At 32.3% G+C, this 27,759-nt stretch overlaps 2 protein-coding genes across 29 annotated transcripts in view; one reads left to right on the top strand and one right to left on the bottom strand.

Moving 5' to 3' along the window:
* Positions 1-11,535, top strand: part of LOC140668204 (LIM and SH3 domain protein F42H10.3-like) — a 33,274-nt gene extending 21,739 nt beyond the window's left edge. Inside the window, exons 1-5 of one of the 3 annotated variants that reach the window (XM_072897006.1) lie at positions 1,099-1,190; positions 3,213-3,484; positions 4,313-4,516; positions 5,504-5,652; positions 5,900-11,535. In XM_072897006.1, coding sequence (XP_072753107.1) covers positions 1,165-1,190; positions 3,213-3,484; positions 4,313-4,516; positions 5,504-5,652; positions 5,900-6,079 — 831 coding nt within the window. In that variant the 5' untranslated portion in view covers positions 1,099-1,164 and the 3' untranslated portion in view covers positions 6,080-11,535. Of the gene's footprint in view, positions 1-1,098; positions 1,191-3,212; positions 3,485-4,312; positions 4,517-5,503; positions 5,653-5,899 lie in introns of those variants that run through there. The other 2 variants (XM_072897005.1, XM_072897007.1) reach the window with 2 other exon arrangements.
* The window catches only part of Tm1 (tropomyosin 1), a 34,424-nt gene continuing 15,454 nt past the window's right edge, over positions 8,790-27,759 (bottom strand). For 3 of the 26 annotated variants that reach the window (XM_072896979.1, XM_072896967.1, XM_072896989.1), the window contains 8 exons: positions 25,791-25,924; positions 23,015-23,132; positions 19,716-19,786; positions 18,343-18,418; positions 17,920-17,982; positions 16,882-16,951; positions 12,021-12,185; positions 11,098-11,724 (listed from right to left, as the gene is read on the bottom strand). In XM_072896979.1, the coding sequence (XP_072753080.1) occupies positions 12,103-12,185; positions 16,882-16,951; positions 17,920-17,982; positions 18,343-18,418; positions 19,716-19,786; positions 23,015-23,132; positions 25,791-25,924 (615 nt within the window). In that variant the 3' untranslated portion in view covers positions 11,098-11,724; positions 12,021-12,102. Of the gene's footprint in view, positions 10,689-11,097; positions 11,725-12,020; positions 12,186-13,248; positions 16,131-16,881; positions 16,952-17,641; positions 17,705-17,919; positions 17,983-18,342; positions 18,419-18,828; positions 18,900-19,715; positions 19,787-23,014; positions 23,133-23,579; positions 23,698-25,790; positions 25,925-27,759 lie in introns of those variants that run through there. The other 23 variants (XM_072896983.1, XM_072896973.1, XM_072896991.1 and 20 more) reach the window with 13 other exon arrangements.

The following is a 27,759-nucleotide window of genomic DNA, read 5'->3' as shown; positions in this document are numbered from 1 at the left end:
TATTTTTCATTTTTTAATGGTTTTTATTACGATAGTTGAATATTAAGTTAGCAGGACCACAATTTTTTATTAATTTGCACGGAGTACAAATTTATTTTCGGTGGTACAAAATTATTTTCGGTGGTGCAAATTAGTACAAATTCAGTACTAATTGTATCTGTTTTGTTTTATTTATTTTTTTAATTTTTTCTTTTGGTCCTGCTAGCTTAATATTAAGTTAGCAGCGCCACGATTTTTTCTGAATTGATATGGGGTACAAAATTATTGTTGGTGGTACAAAACAGTACAAAATAAGTACTAAATAATCCATTAAGTTCTGCCCATTTGATTTTGCTGATTTGGTCCTGCCAGCTTAAGAGAGCTAATTTGTATATTATTATACGTTTAATCTGAAAACGTATGATGCTAAGTATGTTTAATTTTTATGATTTTCATCATATCTAGTATCTAATTGCGATTCTTATTTCGAATATATCATAGCAATACTTCTCGCCATTTCCATTTAATATTATTAACTATTAATTTTATTATTTTATCACGGGCGATACATATTTCTCTAATAATAATCTTTAAATATACCTTAGATGCTTTTTCGCACTTTGAATTTTTCGCGGATTGAGATGATGTAATATATTAATCATTTTCGGATTGAAATAATACGAATCGCAGTATCGAATGATGAAGCGAAAAATTGTAATATACTCATTTATTAATCAAATTAATTTGAAACTCGAGAACGAAAGGTGTTGTAAGTAAAACTAGTTTTACAAAATAATCAGATAGATCGTATATCGAAAGCTACTGACAATGAGGTAGAAAAACTTTATTGATATAAACGACATATGTATGTCGAATACGTACTTGTTAACTCTCGAGCGTTAGCTGAACAATATAATAATTTTTTCGTCTCTCTGCTTTCTGCGCGACGCGGTGCGCAGCGCGGCGGTCCTTTCCCCCACTTGCCTTCCCCCACTATGTCCTGTGCCGTGTCTTTTTACGTCACGCATACCAAAGATACAAACAACGCGTCACTATTTTTTACAAAGGATATTCGGCATACCTACGTATATTATTTTATAGGCATAAGGAATTTGTTATCTTACATCGTCACACAGTGTTCGGCGCTCGACCTTTACAGACGTAGCGCGCTGTTGCTCTTGTCATATGTATGGCGATATTCGAAGGAATAGGTATGCGTACTTCGTATATACCGTATTATTCTTTAAAATATGATTAGCTAATTATAATCTTTATAATTAGCAATTGTCAACATAATTGATTAACTCTTACGATAAACTATACGTAAGAATATCAGGTCTCTTAAGCTGGCAGGACTAAATCGGCAAAATCAAATGAGCAGGACCTAATGGATTATTTAGTACTTATTTTGTACTATTTTGTACCACCAAAAATAATTTTGTAGCCCATGCCAATTCAGAAAAAATCGTGGCGCTGCTAACTTAATATTAAGCTAGCAGGACCAAAAGAAAAAATTAAAAAAATAAATAAAACAAAACAGATACAATTAGTACTGAATTTGTACTAATTTGTACCACCGAAAATAATTTTGTACCCCGTGCCAATTAAAAATAATTATTTTTTATTTTTCAAGCGTTTTTATTACGATAGTTGAATAATACAAGTTCACGTGTAATTTCTGTTAATACAATGCAAAGTATTTCCTCTGTTGTTGCGTAAGTAATCAGCGTTTTTTAACGTGGGGGGGGGGGGGATCGCGATATGACTTCGTCGATCATTCACGCGTGTCACTCAAACGCATTCTCACGCGTTCTCATTTACTTCAAGTCTATATATATGATTATGCGGTCATGCGTTGATTTCTATCTTGTTTGGTAGGCACCGGATAGTTAGCTGCGCCGCTATTAAATCGCTCGAGCTGCCGGCCAGAAAGTTTCTATCGAATTTCACCCAGCCGATCACCGATCGGTTATTAATTTTCCTATTCTAATTTGCATCATATATAGCGTTTTACGTGTGAAAGGCAAATTCTGTGTTCACGTTGTTTAAAATAGCTTATTTATGCACGTTTAATTCACCGGAATGAGTGTTTGCGCAATAATTTCAATGCATATTACCTTTTATCTGCTTAATTAATAAGTTTTCGTAATTGCAACATATGTGCAAACATACGCTGCACACTTAACATACGCCTGAGTAAGAAATAAGTAATAGTTTTGTAGAGTTTTGTAGCTTAGAATTGTTGGCATAATGGATCATTATGATTTTATAATATACACCTATATTTATTTTTATATATACATATTTAAATGTTATTTTTATTATAATTAATGTTAATTAAATATTACTATTACTATAATTAATTATAATTTACAATTTCGGAAAGTTTTGGGAAATACAAGACAAAACAAATTTTACATTATCAAACAAACGTTGATATACATTGCAGTTAATATTTTGTATAAAAAAAAAGTTGATTATATATTTCAAAACCTGAAAATTTTTCTTAAAGACATAACGATTAAAATTGGTGGAGAGAGAAATTTCTAGCAAGACCGTGTAGAGTGTTCGCATAAAATTCACCTCCATCTAATTCCCAGTAGACTTAAATTTCGACGTAATCATAGATAACGTTGCTCTTGGAGTAATGATGATAGCAGAGATACAAATATCGTTATCATGTGCGCGAACACACATTGAAGCTTACTATACACGATGTAGGAGATAGAAGAAATGAATATTCAGGTTCTCCGTCCATAATCTCCGAGTAACATAAATTCACTTTATATCATTTTCCTCTCTGCACATATTATAATCGACACACTACACAGAGAGGGGCTGCTCGTGATAAGAGTGACGTCGTTGACCGCTTGTCGTTCACTTGGAACTTGCATTATTCAGCGAACCTCCACGTTTCCTTTGTAGAAAAGGTCGCCCGGGGGAATCTATGTAAAATAACGTGAGAGGCTCATATATGCGAGATATTCTCGTTAAAGGAAGGAAGAAAGAGAATGAAACACGAAATTCATCTGAAATACGACATAACGGGTGTATTGAAAATGAATAGGAATAGAATTTTAAACTTGAAATTTTTTTATTTGGCAAAAGGTTAATAATCCCTGAATATTCTGCGAAACGACAAACTCGCCTCGTACTTTAGATTTAGATAAAGAATTTTTTGTAACAATAATGTTACTTTCTTAATAACGATTTTTTTTACATTTTTATTATAGGCATATACCAAAAGCCAAAGCCACCACGATGGCAGAAACACCGGAGCTGAAGCGTATCGCGGAGAACACGAAGATACAGAGTAATGTGAAATATCATGCCGAGTTTGAGAAGGCGAAGGGGAAATTTACGCAGGTAGCGGACGATCCAGAGACTCTCAGAATCAAGCAGAACAGTAAGATAATCTCGAATGTCGCTTATCATGGTGAGCTCGAAAAGAAGGCGATTATGGAGCAAAAGAGGACAATGACGGGGGAAAATGGCGAACAAATAGGTAAGTGGCGAATTTCTTAGTGATACAACCGTATGTCTTCTTTCCATTGTTGCTACAATATTTCTTTAATTTATTTGTTAAGATAATTGAAAAGTACAATTGTCATTTTTGGTTATTGTTTTATTATCGTCGTTTTGTAGCGAAAACTCAAATCGTTAGATATGGACTATAATAATATCTCTATGTAAAACTAATATTGTCCCACAAACTTAATCATAAAGCTTGCTATTCCGAAGCGTGTTATTACGATTTTTACAGATTATTGTTGGAAAAATGTTGTGATTTGTAATTTGATTAAACCGGCTTTTTTCCTTATTTTTATATACATCAATGTTTCACAACTTATTCATTAACTATCTAATGTTTCATCATAAATCATCTCCTACCAATAATCATACATATACTTCTCTGACATATTTAATTGTGTAACATAAACCAATTAGGTATCTCTTTAACTTTCAACACACTTTAATTAATAATGATTTACATAGCAATATTTGTATAATTATGAAATTGCAAATGCATTATATGTTATATGTGCATTTTATTGTTTGTGATAATAATCTCTAACTTGCGTACTAATATATCTCATTTATTCGCATTAATTTCATATTTTAAAAAATTTATATAATAAAAATAATTACGATAATCATGAATGCGTTAATATATTGCTCAACAGACTGAAAACAAAAACGTGAAATGTAGGATGAAGGATTAATATATATCCAGTTATTTTCTTTTCATTATCCACTTGCCATATCATTCATGATAGACAGATTGTGTCGCTTCTCGTTGAACTACCGCTTTTTTTGTGCATTGTTGATATAGAATATGTAGAGTACACAGACGGTACGTTCGCCCCTGCATCGAATTTAAATGCCAACCCGCCGCCTCCAAGAACGGCGAATTCGCCGGTACAGAGGACACCAGGTAGGATCGCTGATTACGATCCCCTTAGCGAAGCGAGGCCGAGTCCTTATTCCGCAAGGCAAGCTGCCACCACTGTCATTTACACGAGTGATAAGGGACCAGGTGCGTTGATCTTCGCGACTGTAATAGCTGCAACTATTCGCTAAGTGAACGTTGCATGACTACTATAGCTCATTACAACATAGAATAGTGTGTTATTTATAATACTAAATTAAAATATAAATATCTCAATATATAATATGCTGTATAATATATATTTTTCATTAATAATATAATATAATAATTATTATTGTCGTACGAATTACATTCAAGAGTATATAAATTACGGCTAACGTTTATCGAACAAATATTTTGAGATACAATATAATATTTCACTTTGGATGTTTGACGCCGAATAATATATTATAGTATAATTGTTAATTTATTAAATATCTATCAATGATTGAGATAGACGGAAGATTAAAACGAATGATATATTCTATTGTGATGACTTTATCCAATCTTTTGTTATTTTACGACTTCTATCTTATGATCACGTGGAATGAAACCCGTAGCAAAGACATATATAGCTGGTTTTAATAAATGGAGTTTTTATTGGATTATGTTCTTATATAATAGACAATGCTTAGCTATTCCTACTGTAAGGCGCCAGAGTTGTTACGATCTTGGATTGTAATGTCATCTGAAAGTTATCGTTCGTCAAATTCAAACGCTACATTTTGTATTTGCATCATTATGCCTGCATAATATCATTTCACGCGATTCATTACAAAACACAAATCGTCAAAGCAATTTGCATTGGAATTAATTGTTGCGACATCGCTGCGTTCATCTTGTTGGGAAAATAGAAAGTTGCCTATCATTGTAATCACATCTTTTTGTGGGTTCCGTGTTCATTTATTGCTAAAACTTTGAAATAATTTTGGCATATCAACAGATTGCGTCAAATAATCAAATAATAATTGTTATTAACTGAAAATGAAGGAATGTTTGTAAAAAGCAAGCATTAAGCATTTATATAAATGTAGACTGTAGACAATTATTTGCAAATTACATATTTTGTACATGTGAAAATATTATACATTGCAGTGACGAATCCGCCGACACGAAAAATCGGCTCGGTTGCTGATATTGATCCATTAAACGAATATTACGGATCACTAACGCCAGCCACAACAATAAACAATAATCAGCATCAACTTCAGCATCAACCGCCACCACCGTCTCCCAACGTTGGGGTAAATATCTTTTTAATTATTTATATCGTATTTATTGTAATACTTATTATAATTTATTTGAACATAAGATAAAAATATATACGTAATTTTATGAAAAAAAAACATTGATATGTCACAAAAGGTAATTCTTAAATTTCTTAAATAATTAAAAAAAAATAAATAAAGCATATAAATTATAAAATAAAATAATTAGAAAGGTTCAAAACGTATGAGATATGTCGTGCATAATACATTTTTTTTCCTGCAGAGAGTGTACAGAGCGATGTATGACTACGAGGCTCAAGACCTTGATGAAGTGAGCTTTTGCGATGGAGATTTGATTGTCAACTGCACAGCTGTCGACGAGGGATGGATGACAGGATTGGTGCAGCGTACGGGACGACACGGCATGCTACCTGCTAATTATGTCGAACCGGCGCAGATTTAAATATTTGTTTTTCATATCGAGCTTCCATTCGCTAACTATTACCGTTATTTAGATCGCAGCGCGCTTAAGCGGTGCGTTTTAATGAAGGAAGAGATAGTAAAAAAAAACGCGATACAATACTCGAGGCAATGCTTCTAACCGGTTCTTGTTATTCGTAAGATTAGTGAAATGACGAACTGTCATTTTAAAAAATTAGATACCTACCGAAATGTTTCACGGAGAAACTTCAGTTTTTTGAATCTGATATATAAATTTTCGATAATTTTTATCGTTATATGACATTGACTTCTGTTGGGTAAAGTTGAGTTTTCCCTAAAGTACATCACTAAGAGAGAGACAAATAGATTTGAGAATTATGAATTTTTAAGTCAGTTTTATGAATGCTTGAAAACATGTTTTTTCATGAATATCTCAATTTGATGCTAGTACTCTTGACTTGAGTATTCGACTTCCAAATGACAATACATAGTTTTACATGTTATAGAATTCCACAATGGGACCAAACTATATAACTGTTAAATTAAATCAATTAAAATTAGAATTTCGACAGTTCGTGAAGTGATATAGTGCTAATCAGCAATTAGAAAGAGCCAAGTATAAAAGATGTCTTTTTGCAATTTACTTTTCTACAAAGTCACTTTTATTTCGTTGTTATTACACACAGTTCACAATTATTAAATTAATGTTATTTCCTCACTTCAATATTTCTTTCTCTTGAAAAGCTTGGCGAATTTAAATTATGATTAAAATATAAAAAAAATATTTATTAATTTTAATTAAAAAGCATTTTAAGAGTTTTTTGTTAATCATTCTTTTTTACTTACGAGAAGATTATGTTACTTGTTATATTCAATATAAACTGCAACTAACATTAATTAGTCAGATTATATTTCTGATCATTTTGCATTAATAGCTAATGTTTGATATTCTTGTCTTTATATCGTCTGTTCGGTTTCTATTACTTCTTAGAAAGAGGTTCATAAAATACTATTTTATTCGTGATAATACGTAATTTTTTTTTAATAGTGACAAATAGGCTTCCAAAATTTACATTGCATTTATATTTGATATACAAAATCTATACAATGTGCCTTATACATATAGGCTGTTAATTAACAATATGGATATCTTTTGTATAGCCGTATGAAAGAGTGCATTGTTATATGTAATATGAAGATTTTTACTACGCAGCAATGCCGCGAAAATAGTCTGATTAGTAGTCTGATTAGTATATGTAAAATAATCAGGATATAAAAAATTCTAAAAGTCAACCAAATTAAAATAATGAGAAATATAATATTATTGATGCGAAAGAGAGATGCTGACACTTGCCTTTCTTTCTAACTCAAGAAGCACGAGAATAATCGTTAAATATCGTGAAATTAATCTCCAATTAATTAACGACAATTAACCAATATTTACCACATAGCTTTAAGTTTTATCTCATACGGCCCACACTTGTATGCTTCGCATTTCAAAAATTGCATTTACATTTATACATATCGATATAAGTTATTTTATCGTTTGCCGATTCTGAGGTTACTGATCAACTCGAGAATTTTTAATTGACAGTACATGATCTGTATTTAGTTTATATCGATGCGGACCAGTTTTACAAAATTCGCGTTTCAAGAACGCAACATTAGCCTATTGGCCAGCATGACTTGACTGATTGCGTTGGTGTAAAGTGTAGAAACAATTGCGGCTAAATTGCAATCCGCTGATAAAACGTTGCCATCACAGGGTGCATTTTAGTGCCTTATCGAATTTGTCATTGTGTTTCTAAATTAATGTTAAACCGGTTCCTCAGAAATGTATTTACATCGCATTTACCTGAATAGGCGGATTGTAACTGTGAAACGATGTCTAATGGAACTCTGCAGATTAACGAAACATGTAAAGGTATTAAATAATTCGTTATTTGCGCGCCACGTGATGTCGTTTGACCTCGTTTATAAGTAAAGAGAACAATATTTTTGGAAATATGTTACTCAGCACTTTTGTAATTATTAGATCGCTGATGAGAGAATTTCAAATTTTAATTGCAAGATACAGAAATATATATTAGCGTTGTGTTTAGACAAATAATATTATATTATCATATAGATCCTAAATAATGAATATGTATATGTTATATAAATCTATGATTTATTAATTGCAGATTCATACAATACCCCTCTTCTTTCTGAAAAAGAAACTTTCAGATTCATGAATCATCAAGATGCATTTATCGTTTCTATTTTATCATAGCATGTATAATTTATTTTTATTCTTTCTTCCATTTTTACGATAAACTTGATATTCACGAGAAACACACATCTCTATGTTTATATATACAATGTTTATTTCTTTGTAAAGATAAACGTAATTAAAATTTCCTCAGAGATTGTAATGAATATGTTTTTTTTTATATTTATTTTATTAGAATATGTTACATCCATATTTTTTAAGACTTAAAAAAACATTTTTTTGGCATGACCACGCGATATTGCAATAAAAGTGTGCTATCATGATAACACGGTAGAGTTTGTTATATTTAATATTGTTTAAACAGATATTGAAAGTTCCACTAATGTCACTAATATTCGATGTTATCACAAAGTAATCAATTTTTAGTCACGCAGCAGCTGCGAAATTAATTGCAAAACAATTATTACAGCCAAATGATTCATTACTAACGAATGAAGAGATTGCAAAAACGAGTAAGACATTTAGTATGCAGAGATATAAAATATGCATATTTATTGAAAGTAATATAAATACAATCAAATAATAGATATCACATAAGATAGTCAAAATCGCTGCATCAAGTGCATGTTTGAAAGTCTCTGAGCTTGGTCCATCGCAAAATTTCAATCTCTAATAACTTGCGTGATCATGCGTGATCGTTAAATTGTTTTGAATTAACATGAAGAAGAATAAGATGTAAAATTTTCAGCATCAATGCATGTTGCCAAGAGCCGTGATATATCGAACTTGTTGACTTCTTAATTCGTTTCTTTCAAGCGTACGTTTCTCGCTATGTATGTAATATTACTCTAGCTTGCACATTTTTTGCGTATCGTAATCCAGCCCAGATCGCTTTGCAAACCTTTTCTATATATCATAGAAGCAACTTTATTTATATGCTATAATGAACACTATATCTCCTCCACTTGGAACGAGATATTTTATTTTAGCGGATCAATTGTGGTATAATTTATACTTTAACATAATGCACGATACAACATAGAAGCGTGACTTGAAAGTATGGATGTGATACATGGTATTCCTTAATACGTAATGGAAAGAAACTTAAGCATTATACTGACTAATTAGACCGCACTGTTTAATCGTACGGTGGAATGCGTAAATATAAAGAAAATTTATAGTCAATCGATGAATGTTAGCGCTGCCTCTAAAATGGAATGGAAATTTTATAAGCAGGAAATTTTTATACGCTTATCATCAAGTATTTTTATGTATTGCACTGTAATATGTTATTTATATTAGCAATAATTTCTTTAAATTCACATTTATATGATTATAGGTACAAATCAGTATAATTATTGAAAGATTTTATAGTTTGTTTCCTGCTTATAAACGTACCTTTGAACACATTTGTCGCAATGACAATGACCTAAGATGTGATATTTAAGGCCATATGGATTTTCAACGTAGATTTAAATCGAGTGTAGACAAAATTATTTGCGCGAACATTTCGTTTTCATCTCGTATGCGTTTTTATATATTTGAATTGATGAAACAGCGCAACTTTCGATACGAGTTCTCAGTAGAAATTATGCAATTGAGCAAAATGAAAGTAATTTATTCTGTTAAAGGTTTCTTAAGCTAATACCATTACAGATATAAGAAAATAAGCAAATTTAGGAGAATAATATAAATCGCATATAAATCTTGGAATTAATGGAGATTATATATCATATATAATATAATCTTGGGAAATAATGGATATTAATTGGATATAAAGAATAAGATAAAATTGCTATGCAGGCAGATATAGACGCAAATAAATTTATAGAACCAATGTTTAGTAAATAGTTATAGATCGTGAAATGGAAATTTTGTGCCAGGATTTGGAAGAAAATATTTTTCGAATTTCTCCTCGGACGCAATAAATATCTTATACATTCATATCGCTTGGACGAGAGATTTCCTCTCTTCTGATTGTGAGAGATAATCTCTGTAGAAAATTTATATAAATTTCTATAAAATTCTGGAATGAACCTGTTCAAAATAAATGTTATTAAGCCGAGAAATGTAAACGCAATGATGTTTTCGACGAATAACTCGATTTGAGAACGTTAAACTCTACGGATCGTCTATCGAGTGTCACGCTGCGCGACTAAAAATGTCAGCCGATTATTCCCGTCTCTCGGAAGGGTACGTGTAGAATGTAATGAACGACGTGTGGCGAAGGATCCGCGTGCTGGCAGTATCATTTTATCATAGCGTGAACTATCTTTTTTTTTCTTTCATTTTTTCCCCGCATGTAATACCTCTGTTGTACGCTCTTAGCCTCTCTGCTAATATCCGGCAAGGTCGGCAAACGTCTGATCCATCTCGTCGGCGATCGCTTTGTACTTACAGCGCTCGTTTACCAGCACGTCTGCAATAAGAAGGGAGGGAACGTGGTATTAGTGGACGACACGATGTGGTTAGTCAGGTATACATTTTAATAGTTTTTAATTGGAAAGAGAAAGAGACACACAATCTTACAGTTTGTTGCATGATTGATGCTTTGGAATTAGACCATTATATTCACAAAGTGATTTAACGTGAAAGTAGAACAAGGAACATGAAATATTGTGTTTTGCTCTTTTATCCAGAACACATATTTAAAGAATAGCATCGATTTTTGTTACACGATACTTACTTTGCGCGCAGAAGAAAATTGGATGAAATGTAAAATTTAAGCCACTATATACATAGGTGGACATTTCGTGAAAATTGTCAGAAAAGTTTAATTTAGTTTAAGGGACAGGATATGTTTTAAATGTAAAAGAAAAAGCAGTGCATGAAATTCTGATTTCTTTCTTTATTTGTTCTTTTTTGGGAGTATTCGAAACAAAGATAGTCTTATACAGCATCGACAATTTTAAGTCATGTTAATTATGACGGACCAAGATGTTTCCAGAACTCGATAATGTTTTATAAATGATATAGAGATCGGATTGTACTTTTCTCTTCGCTCTATTTACCGCGTGCTTGATTGTTAAAGCAGTGTAATTGCAATTATAACTACGTTAGAAATTATTGTTGTAATTTTTTTTATTTATATACATATATATATATTATAAGCGGTATTTTAGAAATAAATAAATAATCGCGGTTCTATGAATGCTTTACGCTCTCTGAAAGCCGAAAGTGGATCAATGGAATCATTGATAAATAAAAAACGAGCATATTTAGAGAACGCGGAACGTATTTATAATACATTGATTTTAGTTACTCGATAACAAAAGTACATGCATCAGATGACCGATGTTGTGAATCGACCGCGATCGAATCTTAGTGTTGGTGTACAAATCTTCGACAACAGATGCGGATATTCGGTAAATCGATTTAACCAACCAATTCGGTGAAAGTGAGGTCCAGGTCGTCGCAGATGTATTTGTACTTCTCCTTCTCGTGGACGAGTTCGTCTGCAAGAAAACATAGTATCATAAAAATATCTCGCTCATCATATCTTGTATCAATTGTATCTTAATATTCATTTTAAGATAAAATATTATCGCGCAATTCGCTTCTGATCTAATTATTAAGTATATCGAATATTTAATTTTAAAATCAGTATAAGAAAAAATATGAAACGATATTAGGATGATATTAGGCTCGCTCTTAGAATATGATAATGATAAAAGATTTGTTTAAGTGATTCAATTAGAAAGCTGTAGTTATTAGCAGCAAGCGGGTTAAAAAGCATAGAAGGGTAACTTACGGAATATATGTTAACAAGCTAGATTTGTAAGAAAGGTTTTTGATTTTTTTTTTAGGTGTTAGGAAGATAATTAATAGCTGCGTTAGACGCCGTAAAGCTCGAAGAAGGCATTATCCAGGCCGTCCCCGACCTCCTTGAATTTTTCCTTCTCGGTCACCATCTCATCTGCAAGCATTTGCAATGTTATAGGTATAGCCGCTATTCAATTAAAATTCGTTTATTAGTGCGTGGTGTAAAAAGTGCGTGGTGTAAAAAGTGCTCGAGACAGTATCGAGGAGAGATGTGAGAATTAAAGCGTTTAATAATTGTTAAAATCGCGAAAATAAGCAGGTATGTGATTGTGGATCAGTCAAGCAATGATAAACTTAAATTAATATATAATCTAAGAGACTTAATAAGGAACATGAATTTTAAGATGTGCAGCTAAAAATTATTTATCACTCTCATTTCAATTATCGTAAAATTCCTCCGGTTATTGTTTATATTTTTATATACTATTCTTTTAACTCTAATAACTGATAATTTCTATATATATGAATTAAACATGTTCTTTTGAACCAAATGCAATTTTTATTCATTTTCCAATGATGCAGTATCATTAATATAATCAAATGATTATGCTGATGTATATCAATGATCTATATTTATTTATATTGGCGGATATCGATAAAAATATTATTTCAATATCGGTGAAGAAATTGCGCAGATAATTAAAAAGGCATATCTGTGAAAGTAATTATAATTATGACAGAGATAAAGACAATCGTAAGATTTAATATCAATATGTGAAATTTATCATGCGTTAAATAGCAAAATCCGATATTAAGCGGATTTACTCACCGTAAATAAAAGTATACGTACCATACTTTCTTCATTTATCATGCAACTTGTTACAGGGCTGTCTAACAACAAGGCGGCCACACAGTGTTATCGCGTGGACATGTAGTTATGTCGTTATGTTAACGCGCGTAGGATTAATATTAGCGTAAGTAAAAAAAAAAGGTAACGACACAACGAAAAACAAAAACGACACACTCTTTTTTCAAAATTAAAATATATATTATAAACAGTTTTATAATAATAATAGTAATATATATATATATATATATATAATATTCATTAATATTACAATGATATTAGTGTTATTATCATTTCATTCACATATTTCTCTCATTAATATTAAGTAAATTAATAAAAACTAAAACTCTCTTAAACTCAAGTATCTGCATTTCCATAAATTTAGTATTATTCAAAAAGGAAAAACGGGGCTAACAAAAATCAACGATAGGACATGTGGTTGTCTCGTAGTTGTGCTATTTGCAATTACTTTCCTGTCTTTTTTTCTTTTTTTTAAATAACGCTTGCGCGTGGTGTTAACTTGAAGAACAAACGGTCGCGTTGTCTTCGGGTGGCCTTTTGATAACGCACACGTGTTATTGCATATTTGTTAGTTCATCGTCATCTTCGCATAAGTACAACTATTGCTTTTGCGAAATATACAATTTGAAATAATCCAGACTTGCAAACAAAATATTATTTAATAGACAACGCGATGTTAATGTCATACGTGATCATAATTAAAGGTTACTTAATAATTATTATTAATACCATGATTCTATTAAAATAAAAATAACAATTTGTACAATATAGAACAAATGCGACGGCAACAAAATCTAATAAAGCTAATTATTAAGATTAAAATTTGCCTCTCATGTAAAATATTTCTTTTATTTTCATTCCTATCATATTAATCGTTTCTTTGCCAGGAATCAATCCCGAGCATACTAAATCTACGAGCTTCTTTAATGATCGTTATCATCATGCGAGAAACGCATGAACATGCATTTATATATCGAACCGGGAAGAGGACGATGCACACATTCCTACATCAAAAGGCCATCCAAGAATATGTTGCAGGAAAAGTGCTATAAGAATAACCATGAGACGAGTTACGACATCGAGGTCGAGGCAGTATACGCGATATAAATATGATTTTCATTTAAAAAAAAAAAAAAGAAAAGATTGGAGAGGAAAAAATTTCTATCTGGAATTAACTCTGGATGTTCAATGGCGAGCCTCAAATAGCAGTGACATTATATAAAATGATAACTGTATATCAATTAATAATAACGAATTAAGATATTACGAATTATGTGCACGAGAAATGAAATTAATATCGGATATTCGACCAATCGGTTATTATTTCCGATCTCTCGCCTACTATTACGTTCGAAACGAAGCACGTTCCCTGCATCGAGGTTTGTCTGGCCGAGGTGGTTAGTATTTATGTAAATATATATACAGGCACGATCGGTAAATGTCGGAGTAGCTCAGCTGGCACGGGAAATTGCAGCGTGATATAAAAAGGTCAGTTGCTTCCCTGTTTGTATCATAAGCATTATGCGTTGGCCAATTTTCGTAGGCTTGTAGAAACCACTCTACATGTGTGATACACACATATTGTTAGGCCAAATATATGTAATTCTCGATAATTATTTTAGTCTACAAAAAGAACAATCGAAATTACGATAATATTGTATTGTTGTGTTCAGTTTCAATTGCTTAATCGAGTATTGCACAACGAAGACAAAGACATACTACGAAGATATATTTCTAAAAAATTGTTGGATCTGGCAGTGGAATTCTCTTAAAATGCACGGTTTTTGCTCGTTGTCGTCTTTGTTCTCATCGGCGCCAATGAGAAGATAACGCGATTATATCTTTACTTTAAGAAGAAAAAAAAAAAAAAAAACAGATAAATGAAAGAAACTGACCAATTTTTTTTTCTTCTCGCGCGAGCTGAGCCGTGTGAAATGAGGAATGTAAGGCAACGGAAAAAAATGAGCACTGTTTCCCTCCATTATGTAGGAGTGTGTATCTTTTTGCATCGAGAGAGAAACATACACGAGTTCGATAAAATGCCTTAATCAATTGATGAATAAAAAAATTTTCGTAAAATAAGTCACTTCTAAAAGTTTTATTACTTAATAATCATTCTTTTTAGAAAGAATTCTTTTAGATGAGTTGAGCACGACTTACTATATAATTTATGTAGTAAGTACAATATATTTTACATATGCATATATATAAAATAGATTATACTTATAAAAACACATACACATACATTGTTCTTGGCGCATAAAATTCATACGCTCGAGAAAAATTTCAAAATCTCTCATCGGACTTTTCCTCTCTCGATACAAATAATTCGATCCGCGCGCGTCTTTCTCTCTATCTCTTCTTTTCCCTATTCTACTTTTCTCTAATCTCTATCTTCACGTGGTCCTCCTGCGATCAGTAACCGTTTTCTTAGCGAAATTTAAATCGCGACGAGCTCGAAAACACCTCATACTGGTCGCAGCCATGCCTTAATTTTTATCAAATTAAAATTTAAGGGCAGACAAGCTAAAATCTAAAACTAAAATCAGATTTCGATTACAAGTAACTTCATTCTATTATTTACGAAACCATCCTACCATCTGTCCTTATCACGTGTTATCTTCCTCATTCTCTCTCTATCTTTTACATCCTCTTTCTCTCTTTCTGCCGTATTTAATCCTTTCGTTTTATATCTTTCTTTTCTCCATTCACACACATGCACAACATACATTCTACTCTTTCATTTTCTCCTCCTTTCTCTCATCTTTCATCAGTCTGTGCATCTTGCGTCACGCGCCTATAGATAGGCATACGTAACGTACACAGACATATGGACACATACACGTGTGCATACGTACACACAAAATACATACACGTATTGCGGATGGACGTAATGGAGGGTATAAGGCTAGCCTAAAGACTGCATTTTTATCCGTTAATATTAAGGTGTGCACCACACGAAACGCTCGCGTCGTAACGCGCGTATTTGTTTCTCATTCACTTCTTCTCGTTGCCGCCGTTATATTACTCGCTCGCATTTTCTTTTCCCTTTCTTTTTTTTTTTTTCTTTCTTTCGTAAGTGTCTCCGCTCTTTTTATCTATAAACGGTTTCGCGTTATGCGTTTTTGTCCATCGCAATAAACACGATTTACATGTTCTGGATGTCATGCAGAGTGGCCTCCATCTCCTCCTGCAGCATTTTGTTTTTCTCTCTCTCGGCCGCAAGGTCGTCTGTAAACATCACTGGTTAAAGGGAAGTAACACACGGCAAGCCACACGCGAGCGTAATACACTGCGTTTCGGCGGTTAGATGGGTCAATTGCGCAAATAAAACAGCACACATACACACATATACACACACAGCGAAACCGGGAGTTGCTTTACGATTGTCGAATCACTATTCTTATGCGTATCGTAATAAAACTGATCAACATAATATATTCGAGATGTTTGATTTGATATTGAATTATTTTGCGCGATATTTGAAAGCTTTTTAGGTATAAAAATCTTTCGTTATTAGTTATTTATCTTTCTTTGTAAGTATTGATTTATATATACATATAACAATTAGTTTTCAATTAATTTTGTCTCCAATTTAAGAATTACAAATCCTTTCAAGTATGACATTAATTCTTAAAAAGCTTAGCTGCTTGAACAGAAAATCAATTCTAATTATTAAGAATGTCATCTATAATTTAAACCTTCTTGCCTTTTAAATAAGTTTCTCTTTCTCTTTCCACATGATTGACATAAGAAAAATTCGGTTTATATAAAATCTATACTTAAGATAAAAAGTAAAAAGTATAACATGTATATTAATGCATTTAAAAAATTTAGTTAAATTTACAAATAAATCATATCTCGAAAGTATAATGAGAATAATTGATATTGAAAAAATATAATGTCAAAACGTTTTTTTTTTTTTACTAAAAATTAATGAAACGAAATTGAAAAGTTAAACGTTTCTTTACTATATACGTACCTTCGAGCCTGTCAACCTCCTTCTGGAGTTTCTGCACGGATCTTTCCGCAAACTCGGCACGTGCTTCAGCCTACGCAAATGCAACATGTTTGTATGTCAATAAGAAAATTACAGTTTTATTAAAGTGACTCATCGATTTCAAGAAAGAAAGAAAAGAAGAACATCTATTTTAACCACTTCTTTTTCTGGAATATGCAAAAATATATAATTCTTAAATTAACAAGTGTTTGGCTTTCTTGAAATCGTTGAGATTATGAATTATGAACAACTTGGATTAATATTAATTTTTCACATCATGCAAGTAAAACGAATCTCACATCACACACGATTGCAACCGCAAATGGATCTAAAATCGAGGCTTTCAAAGGTTTAGTTGCAACGCACTGTATATTATATGATTATTAATATGCTATCAATGTGAACACAGCTTCATACTTTTTCGGACAATATTATAATCATTAAAAAACTTACGATACTATTATTACACTCGCGTGCATCATACCTCGTGATGTGATCTCTATAAAGTATGGATTTAACTAAACACTTATAATGGCCTCAAGAGTTTCATGTGTTTTTCGTCAAAGATTTTATATGTATTTCATACAACAATTAAAGTATACAATTAAAAAGCTACTTTTTTACGGATATTTTACGGATCATAGATATTATTTTCTCTTTCAAACGCTTTTAATTATAATTAAAACGGCAATATATATAATTACAGATATCTGAAAGATATTCTATTCGCTTTTACTCTTACCTCTTTCAATTGACTATCCAAAATCTTCACCTGGCCCTCAAACGTCTCCTCTCTCTGCGTTGCCTGTTTTTAATCAAGCACAACAAAAGACAGAACAAGCTATCATTAGTTTATTGCAACACAAAACAGTGTTTAGTTATTTATTAAAAAAATGGGGTCAGATGTAAAACAATAGAGGCACACAAGTTAATATTTTAGTGGCAAGACCTATGACGCGAGAATAGATCACACGTTATCGCAAAAAATGCAAAAGCAAGACACTCCCAAAGGATGTGTACCTCCTTTAGACGAGTAGTAAGAGTCTTAATTTGATTCTTGTATTCCTCCTCGCGCTGATTGGCCTATATATATACAATCACGTAAGTATTATTTTTCTCCCGCAACAATGATTTAATTTTCCAGAACATTTGATTATGAGATATTCTAGACTGTGCTTAACGTAAAGTGACGTTTACCTTAAAATTTATGATACGATTAAATTATTGCAATTTTATCGATTTAATTTACAATTTATGATCAAATTATAACACTAAAAGGATTTAATTTACTTTCTATTCATATTATCGGACATTAAATGTAGGCTAATTGGTAGGTGAAGAAGTCATTGTAATATAAAATGAGAATTAAGGATATATAATCACGGAATTATGTTCCGCTCTGGTTGTATTGTATATCGCGCATAAAATATATAAATCATTTACCTTTTCCTCGGAGACCTCAAGACTCTTCAAGTTATTGCCGACGACACGTAATTCTTCTTCAAGTTCTACGATCTTGCTGTAAAATTAATTAACTGTTTAATATATATATAAATTGAAGAATAAAATTTTGAAATTTATGAGTCATCATAATATAAGAGGGAGAGAGAGAGAAAGAGAGCAGAAAATATTGAAACTACATACGAACGTTTCCAATAATCTTGTAGTATAATCTTTTACTATTATAATTAAGTAATTTAAAAGGGAGTTAACGAAAATAAATATTATTCCAATATAAAAAAATTACCATTAGATTTTATCGTAATATCGAATTTGGTATCAATAGGAAATTTTATTAAGTTGTAAAATTTTTGTACCGAAACGTTCGACAGTAATTTAAATTTTTAAACGATACAAGTGAACGATGGCAAGGAAATTGCATTGGGTCGCACATAGAAAAAAGGGATGCATGCATGTGATTGCACTTACGATTCAGAAAGCTCGGCCTTTTCCTCCGCGCGTTCGAGATCCTGTTCCATCATGACTAGTTTTCTGGCAACCTGTGATCAACAGCCACACATGTCATGCGCAAAAGCAAAGGTGAGGTGAATATAAAGTAGTAATAAAAAAAAAATATATAAAATTTATGTGTCAGCATGCCGAGAATAAAATGTCATCATAAGTGTCGTTCTCCTGGCTTCTGAAGACTCCTTCCAGCTGTTGAAAGATTAGTATGAATGCACTGTGCGCAACATGAACATCAAGTAAAAAAAAAGTCACATATGAAAATCTCTCTACGTCTATGGATGGTCCTTTTTTAGAATAAATTATATTGTAAATTATTGTAGCTAATTAGATAATAGAATAAATGATTTTAAATGTACATATTATATATTACTACGGGCACTGACAAAAATTTATAATGTTGTACCAATTGAAACCCGATATATCTTGCACAATTCAACGTAATTTTTGCTTATTTTCCTCAGACGCAGAAGACAATCGTAGAGAAAAGCCATTATTACTCGAGATATTATTTAGAAGATATCTGATAGTATTTCTCTTAACAATTAGATTAACGTTTCGTAATCTTGGCTTTTCTCCTATGAAGGAGATATTAATTCGTATACTCCACACGATCTGAACGATACAATGCGATCATGCGTGATTAAGGGGTATTCCCGTCTTTATCGTCATCGATGACGTGGTGCGGGCTAACAGTGTCAAAAGTTACGGGAGCGAATCGAAGCGCGATCGACGAAATGCGAAATAAGAAGAAAGGAGGTGTCTGGCAGAGGGAGGAGGAAAAAAAATTCACACACTCAGGACAAAAAGTGTGCCGGGCGAAAGAGATGCCTAATAAAAACGATGCTTACGACTCTCCGGCCTCAGCACGCTCCTCGGCGCGTTCTAGATCGGCCTCAACCATGGCCAATTTACGGGCGACCTGTTGTAAACGATACATACATACACGGTTTCTAACATGTGTTCCCTTCCTCCTCCTCGGCGACCTCGCCGCCTCTGAAAACTCCGGAGGCGGCGAGACGACGAGGCACCGGTGTCTCGTCGTCGTCGTCGTCGTCGTAACCGCGATTGGAAGAGTTATGGGCTTAGATTCTCTCTTTTTATGCGCTCAAAGTCCGTTGACGAGCTCGTGAAGATCTAAAGTGCGCGCGATGATATTTGCATTTAACTCGTCAGTGTAAAGTATCAGTCCGTAGAAAAAGAGTCAATAAATATTGAGCAAGAAATATATTTTAAATTCACTTTAGACGATTTGTAAATTCGACAAAACACAAAACAGAATTTTATTTATAATTTTACGCGTCGATTAAGGTAGGAAATATTTAAAGAAGATATGTACATACAAGAAACATATCAGAATATAAACGTACAATATTAGAATGACATATTTTTAAAAATTATAAATAAATTTCTGTCCTAAATTTTTTTTTTCGCGAATTATAAATCATTTAAAGTGGACTTCAAAATATAGACTGAGAAAATTGATTACGTTAAACTGTGATTATTTATAAAATTTAATAATGTAGAATTTAATATAATTTTATTTTTAATATAATATATATTTATATTTTTAGATACTTTTGTCAAAATTCATATTCAAATTAGAATACGTTTCTAATAGCAGACTAAACTATTATGCATCAACATCAATTTTCTTAATTGTTTTGAACGTTTATAAATATATCACTTCTTCCAATCGAGCTGTCAAAAACCAAACGATCACAAATACAGCATGCAGGTTACGTCATGTAAATTGCGTCTGATTTATGATCGATTCGTAAGCGCACGTAAGATAGTGTAGTCACGTTAAGATAAAAGACCGTCGTAGAATACGAAATTTTTTAATAGCTTTCAATAAAAGTAGGATATGTTAGCCACAACGCGCATCGTATATTTTTCCTGACCTACAACGATCTTTTATACTCATGCAACATAATTCTCGCACAATCGTGACACAATTAATCGCAAAATAATTTTCCATAAATATTTGTAAAATTGACATTAATTTGTTTCATGTTTCCTCATTCTTATTTCCTCACTTTAATTGAATAATCGTTCGTTGTATCGTTTGTTTGAGGTTCATGCCGATCTTATTTCTTATACTCGGCATAATTGCATGCGAATGATTCATACGATATTCGACGAATAATAGTCGCGATTTCAAAGCGATGAAAAAAATTTAATTCAATTCGTAGAGAAAATTTAAATTAGTCGTAATCGTATTATTTCGATACGTTCACGGTTTTTAATATTGCAAATTACAATAAAGAGAATCGGAAAAAATATTACACGTGAGCTATGACAATTATTCTAGACTTTATAAAATTCCCCAATTTTATGACACCCATAATCATTTTGCGATAAGATTACGTCATGTTTTGCGAATACATCATAAGTTATTTTATACATGTGCGAAAAAAGAAATTTAACGAAGATATCGGCACACACTCGGTTGCTGTTAGAATTTGTCGTCATCTCTGTAAGTTTCTGTAATGGATGGACAGTTAGAGCGTTAATGAAGAGGTTAAAATTGAAAAGGCAATTATCTATTGACAATGAAGTAAATTGGACGATTCGTATAAATTGTGATTAGATTGACTTCTCGCACACTATGATTAGTTTTTGCGCATACTATTAATCAACGACGAGTTAACAGATCGCATATAACGAAATCAGAAGGTGAAAAAAAATAAATTGTTATTGAAGTTACGGTGAATTCAGAAGCCCTAAAATTCTCAAAATTATAAATAATTTCCGATAATAAAATATCAGTTTACAACAATTTTAAGGTAAAATTAAATTGGTATTTTTCATGAAAGTAATTAATACGCATAAGAAAAAGAGATAAAAGAGTGATGCTTTCTGCTTTAAATTATATAATTACATTGATGAATTATTTATAACCACATAAATAATGTTTTTTTTTTTTAGCAAATATGTCACAAAGATGACTGAAAAAAGATTTCAAGCTACATCTACGATATCTTATCCCAACTAGAGATAATACTGTAATTCCAGACGGACAGATCAACAGCAAAGTGTATCACCGTAATTTCAACATTATCGCGGCCAACACCTACCATCACAACTCTCATTATTTTGGCGCATGTTCCGAATTCATCAGCAAAGCGAAACGAGCGTCTTTGGGCAAAAGTAGCACCGTATGATATCATTGACACGAAACCGCGATAATGCGGCCTCCGGCCGTTTTATCACAACACAATTGACGATATTTTTGTTAGATTAACGAGGCCGGTCTCGCGGGTGAGCAAGCAACAAACCGAGAGCACGCGATCCAACTTTCACGACAATTTTATTCCCGCTGAAAAAATTATCGAACTATCATAAACAGCGCATCTATGAACTTTGTTTGTTTTTTTTTTTTTTTTTTTTTTTTGCAAACTTGGTCGTACGTGACCTCTCCTAATCTAGAAATATCTAATAACAAGAATATAGCAATAACAGGATTAAATTCTAATTACAAAACTGGCACTTGAGATATCTTGTCTTGGCTTTAACCGAGAGAAAACACTGGAAATCACAGACATCCGATTTTCGATTGAGTCGCGCTCGAAACACGTGCACACTGCATCAACATCGTACGCGTGTAATATCACTCTCTTTCCTTTCGCTTTTCCTTCTCGCATGACAGATCTCTACAGATCCTCTGTATACTCTGAGAGAGACAAAAAGAACGATCTTTAAAACACTTCACTGTCGCGAGACGAACACGTAAAACTCTTCTAAAAAAAACTTTTCACTTTGATTCGCAGCCCAATACAATCACAGATTGACATTCACGAATTGCCCTTAATATTTCGAGATTTCACTACGAGACATGTGTCTCCCCTCTTTAATTCTTTCAACGTTCAACGGAAAAGCTTATCGTGATCGATTTCTTTTCTTTAACAAACTATCAACAAACGATTTAACAAACATGAGATACGTACGTATCTTCGTATTATATATTTTTTCGCGATAGAAATGCGTACGTATCGAACCACGGTGTTTTCGAGCACACAAAGAGAAGACAGAGAGTTACGGGGTTAGGCACTATTTTGACTATCGACTAGGAACCATCATCGTCATGATGATTATCATCGTCACTGCAGCCAACACGCTTGATAGTAGTAGTCGCGGGCACGCGAACCTCATCGTATTTCTTGTCGGCTTCTTCGGCGAGGAATCTGGCCTCCTTCAACTGATTCTCAAGGGCGTCCATGCGCTCTTCATCGGCCAAGCTGCGATTCTCGAGAATCTTGCGGGCGCTTTAAGGTGGACACATGTCGAACGAAAGAGTTCACGATTAAAAATCGATTACACAAATGGATTAAATTAAAAAATAGATTTCTGAGGAGATGGTCGACGTACGCCTGTCCTGCTCAGCTGCAACGCTGCATCTACCTGTGAAATTTCCTGAAAGGAAAAGAAGGAGGACTACCGATCGATCTGGACGATCCTTGTATTTATATAGAATTATGAACTGCCTAAGCGAAAGCGAAGTTTTATTTTCTTCATAAGTTATTCTATTATTCGTGTAAAAATATTTGAACAAATAATAGGTGAATATATTTTCTTTTTCATTCGTAAAAAAGAATAAAACGCGAAATATTACTGGTTGAATGTCCTAAAGATTGGTAGTTTGCCTCCGACAAGGGAAATAAAGGGCCCTTCGCCCTTTTCCATTGCTCTTTGTTCGTCGAGACATGACCCACCTCCTCATATTTCTTATCCGCCTCCTCTGCGATCAGTTTAGCTTGTGCTAGCTGCTGCTCCAACAAGGATACTCGGTCGTCCTCCATGTTAGTGCGGTTTTCGAGGGCCTTGCGTATCCTAACGATCGATTGTTCGTCGATTTTTAGAAATAAATCAATCGTGGTTGAAACAATTATCATTGTTACGTATATTGAAATGCGATTATTTTCTCGATCTTTGATTTAAAACTTTGTCTTTTTTGTGACTGATACGTGAAAACAATATAAAAATAAAAAGCGTGAAACGTCCGCATTTTTAACTTTTTCTTTTTTTCGCAGCTTTTTTTAATTTATTTTATTAGGTTATATAATTAGAACAGTAATTTCATTAATTTATATATTAATTAAAATAGTAATGTACATGTTTCAATTCCACATCCTTCTCTTTGATCTAGTAATCTCTTGTATAAATAAGTAAAAAAAATTAATATATTTAACACTTTGTCTTAGAAATGTGAAAAAATATGTACGTTGTAACAAGAAGTGTGGAGCGCACACACGTCATTCGTTATCAATGTCGATAAGCAAGCCTAGCGTTATTTTAAGCATTTACGTACCGTCGTAAAGTAATCATATGGACGATTAGCCCATAATGACTAATGCAGCTTTCAATATTACAGGTACATTCAATGACCTTTAATATTTCTTTATGCATCATATGGATATATATGTATAATAAAAATCAGAGAAATTCAAAGAAAAAAAATTTTTTTAAATATGAAATTTAATTGTAATTTTTTAAAGAATAAATAATAAATATAAAAGTATAGCCAAAAATTATTCTCAACTGCAGGATAAAAAAAATCAGAAAACATGTGCGTCTTATGTAAGAAGTCAAGCGACAATTATCGTCACAGTGAATATAAAACGTACGCTATCATAAAAAGATCAGGATGTGGTATTCAAAATCCGCAAAATCTCATATTTTACAGATGCAAAAGAAAGAAATATATCGCGCAAACTATTTTTCATCTAATACTATTTTTTAGATTATATAATATATACAATGCAATAGTTGACGTATGTTTGCACATTCTATTGCGTATTCTTATTTTTGCAATAATTAAACACCTACTCTTGCATATATCATGAAAACAATAGGACGAAATTGGTATAATAATTGCACTTCTCGAATTTTTGCACTTATCATAATTATATACGTATAACTGAATATCAAAAGCCTAGCACGTTCGAGTCTATGTTTGGCATGTTATTAGTCATAAAAAAATTACGTTACATCGCGATTCTATAATTAAATCAAAGAAAGAACGAATCAAGAGATATTCATTCTTTCAGATCAATCCTTTCAATGCGACACAAGATCAATTCTCAATATTATGCGAAATATTTTTATAAACAAAAAATAACACGCACTTACACTTACGCTCAGAATTATTGTAATTATTGTAATATTAATATTCATATAAAATATGTATAACAAGTTTGTACAGCAAAAGTGGTATAAATTATGTACACATAGTAACTTCTGAAAGAAAGAAAAAAATCTCTTTATATTTTTTGATATTGCAAAATTTAATTCAAAGAAAAACTTTCACGCTGTAATCTACTAACATATAACATATAATATTGCATATAATAAAAAAAAAGAATTTTATTAACACATACATTATTTATTTTAATTATATAAAATAATAAAGTAAACTTATAACAGTATAAATACTGATTTACACCACTTTTGTGTTTCGTTTGTAATTTCTTTTCCATTACGATAATTCGTACGTAACATATATAAGAACGATCAAGAGTAAATTACAATAGACTTTGGTCTTCGCAAATATTCTCGTTAACAATTATCGATTATTAAACAACGCCGATCATCAGCGACCGGCTTGTCAAGAATCATTTTAAAAATGTTATTAATTTATAATTAAACCGTACAATATGTAATGTTTCTACGTTACTCTTAATCATTCTTTGAAAAAATAAGAGTGTCTGACAATGAGCAATTATTTTCTATATCAACTTAAAATAAATATAATTATAATAAATATACATTTTCATCATTACAAATTGTGTCGATTATAAACAATCATTGAGATGTTTTATTTTTAACTTTGATTTCTCTTAATAATTGTTCATTGTAGATAATATATGAGATGACCATTCGAATAAAAATATTCGCAATATTTTTGTATGATAGCAGATATTTACCGTTCGCTCTCATCGGCAGCTTGCGACGCCTCCGCCAATTTGGCAGTGGCAGTGGCAAGACGCTCCTCAGATCGCTCGAGATCCTCCTCCAACAGCTGAATACGGCGATTCAAGGCTGCGACTTCGGATTCAGCCTGTAACACAAGAAAAAATCCATTCCACATAAAATAAGAGTTAGAAGTGTGCAATTATTCATATTTTATATGATATATATAGAAGAAATTTAATTTTATTAATTGATATTTCCTGTACTTGATATTAAAATTGCCGACCGATAGTTACTCATTAATAATATTAAATGCAATTATTAACGCAATATATAATTTTTCAACATGTAAAAAAAAAGCTTTTCAAATCAACATAATTTAATGAATTTCTATGAAGCGCAAATTGACACACTAATCCCTTATTATTCTCTGGTCTACCGGCACGACGTTGCAATTAGGCGTATGTCAATGCCGGATTAGGAACGATCTGAATCCAATCTAATGCCATAATGTGGCGAGAAAGCGTGATCAAAGCTTGTCGCAACAAAGCGCTCAGCTGGAGATCGTAGAGATCTCTACTTGCATATCAATGACCTCGCGTGCTGCATTAAAAGTTGATTCGAATGGATCATCGATGGAAATACATGTTGCTTTGCCGCTCAAATAGTGAGATGTGTCAAAGTTTTATCCGAAAGGAATACTTTTAGATTTCAGATTAATGAAGTATGAATGTTTGCACAAAATATATAAAATTACATTGAATTGACTAGAAAATTTTTTATAGTCGTTATAAAAACATAATTAAAAAGTAAATAAATTTTTATTAATAACTAAATGCTAGTTTAAATACGTTACCGTTCATCAAAAGAAGCAGATATACGCATTAATGATTAATTAGCTGATTTCTCATAAATGTGATCTTTTCAATCATTACACATCTGTGTGCGAAAAAAATAATCGAAATCTATTAAAATCTTAGATTACTGAAAAATGTAAAAAACTAATATTTAGTCGTAATTATTTTGAGAAAAATTAATCTGTAATTTATTGATAGAATTGTGTGAGATTAAACGGAGCGTACAATTTTCACGGATGTAAATTACTTAACGGTCGATTACACGTATCCGCGAATACAATTCGAGGCCCTTGTCCTCGTTAGCTGCACCTGTTTACGATTGTGCGTCCGGTAAATGTCCCTAATTCATCCTGCATGCAGGGAACACGCGTCCGTTTACAACGTTACTTTATTAGGCATGGAACTTTGTATTCATGGATTTTGGCGCACCTATGTATATTTTATGGGGATGATGTCAGTGAATTGAGATAGCAACGATTGTATAACTATCAGTTAAATGTAAATGTGATATTATAAATCACGCTTTATTGCTGTAGATGTGCGATTCCTAATTTTTCTATTACGTAAAACAACAAAATACCAATATAAGATGATGACATTACATATAAACAGAATACATTAGCTTTAACTAACATAATATAAAAGATGATAAAATAAAATATAAATTTTTAATATAAAAATACTCTTATCTCTGAATCTTTACTTTTATTTTGAAGTATAATCATTTTATGAAATTGCATTATATCACGTAACTTGTGTCTATGTAAAACATTTATATTTATTCAATAATATTTGAGTGAGAATCTCGCTCATTATCGTCGAACTTGAATTCAATTAATATGACTTCAACAATTGTAAAATCTGGCTGGCAACGCTGTCACTATGTCATTTCACACTCGATCGTGCACGCAACGTTGCGCACGCTTTTGTGTGGCGTTTCTTTACCGATGCGATGTGCGAATTTTGTATTCGGAGGAAACCGACACGCCCACTCGCACTTGTACGAACGAACAGGTCATCACATCGGTGATACCCCAGGTAATACTCGCAGTAATGTTAGTAAGTGTGCCAAACTTCCGCTTCGTCCGACCCTTTCTCATGAGCTTCTACGTAGCAATCCATTTAA

The sequence above is a fragment of the Anoplolepis gracilipes genome, chromosome 7 (assembly GCF_047496725.1).
Source record: "Anoplolepis gracilipes chromosome 7, ASM4749672v1, whole genome shotgun sequence".
Taxonomy (NCBI): Eukaryota; Metazoa; Arthropoda; class Insecta; order Hymenoptera; family Formicidae; genus Anoplolepis; species Anoplolepis gracilipes.
This window is presented reverse-complemented; position numbering and strand designations above follow the sequence as displayed.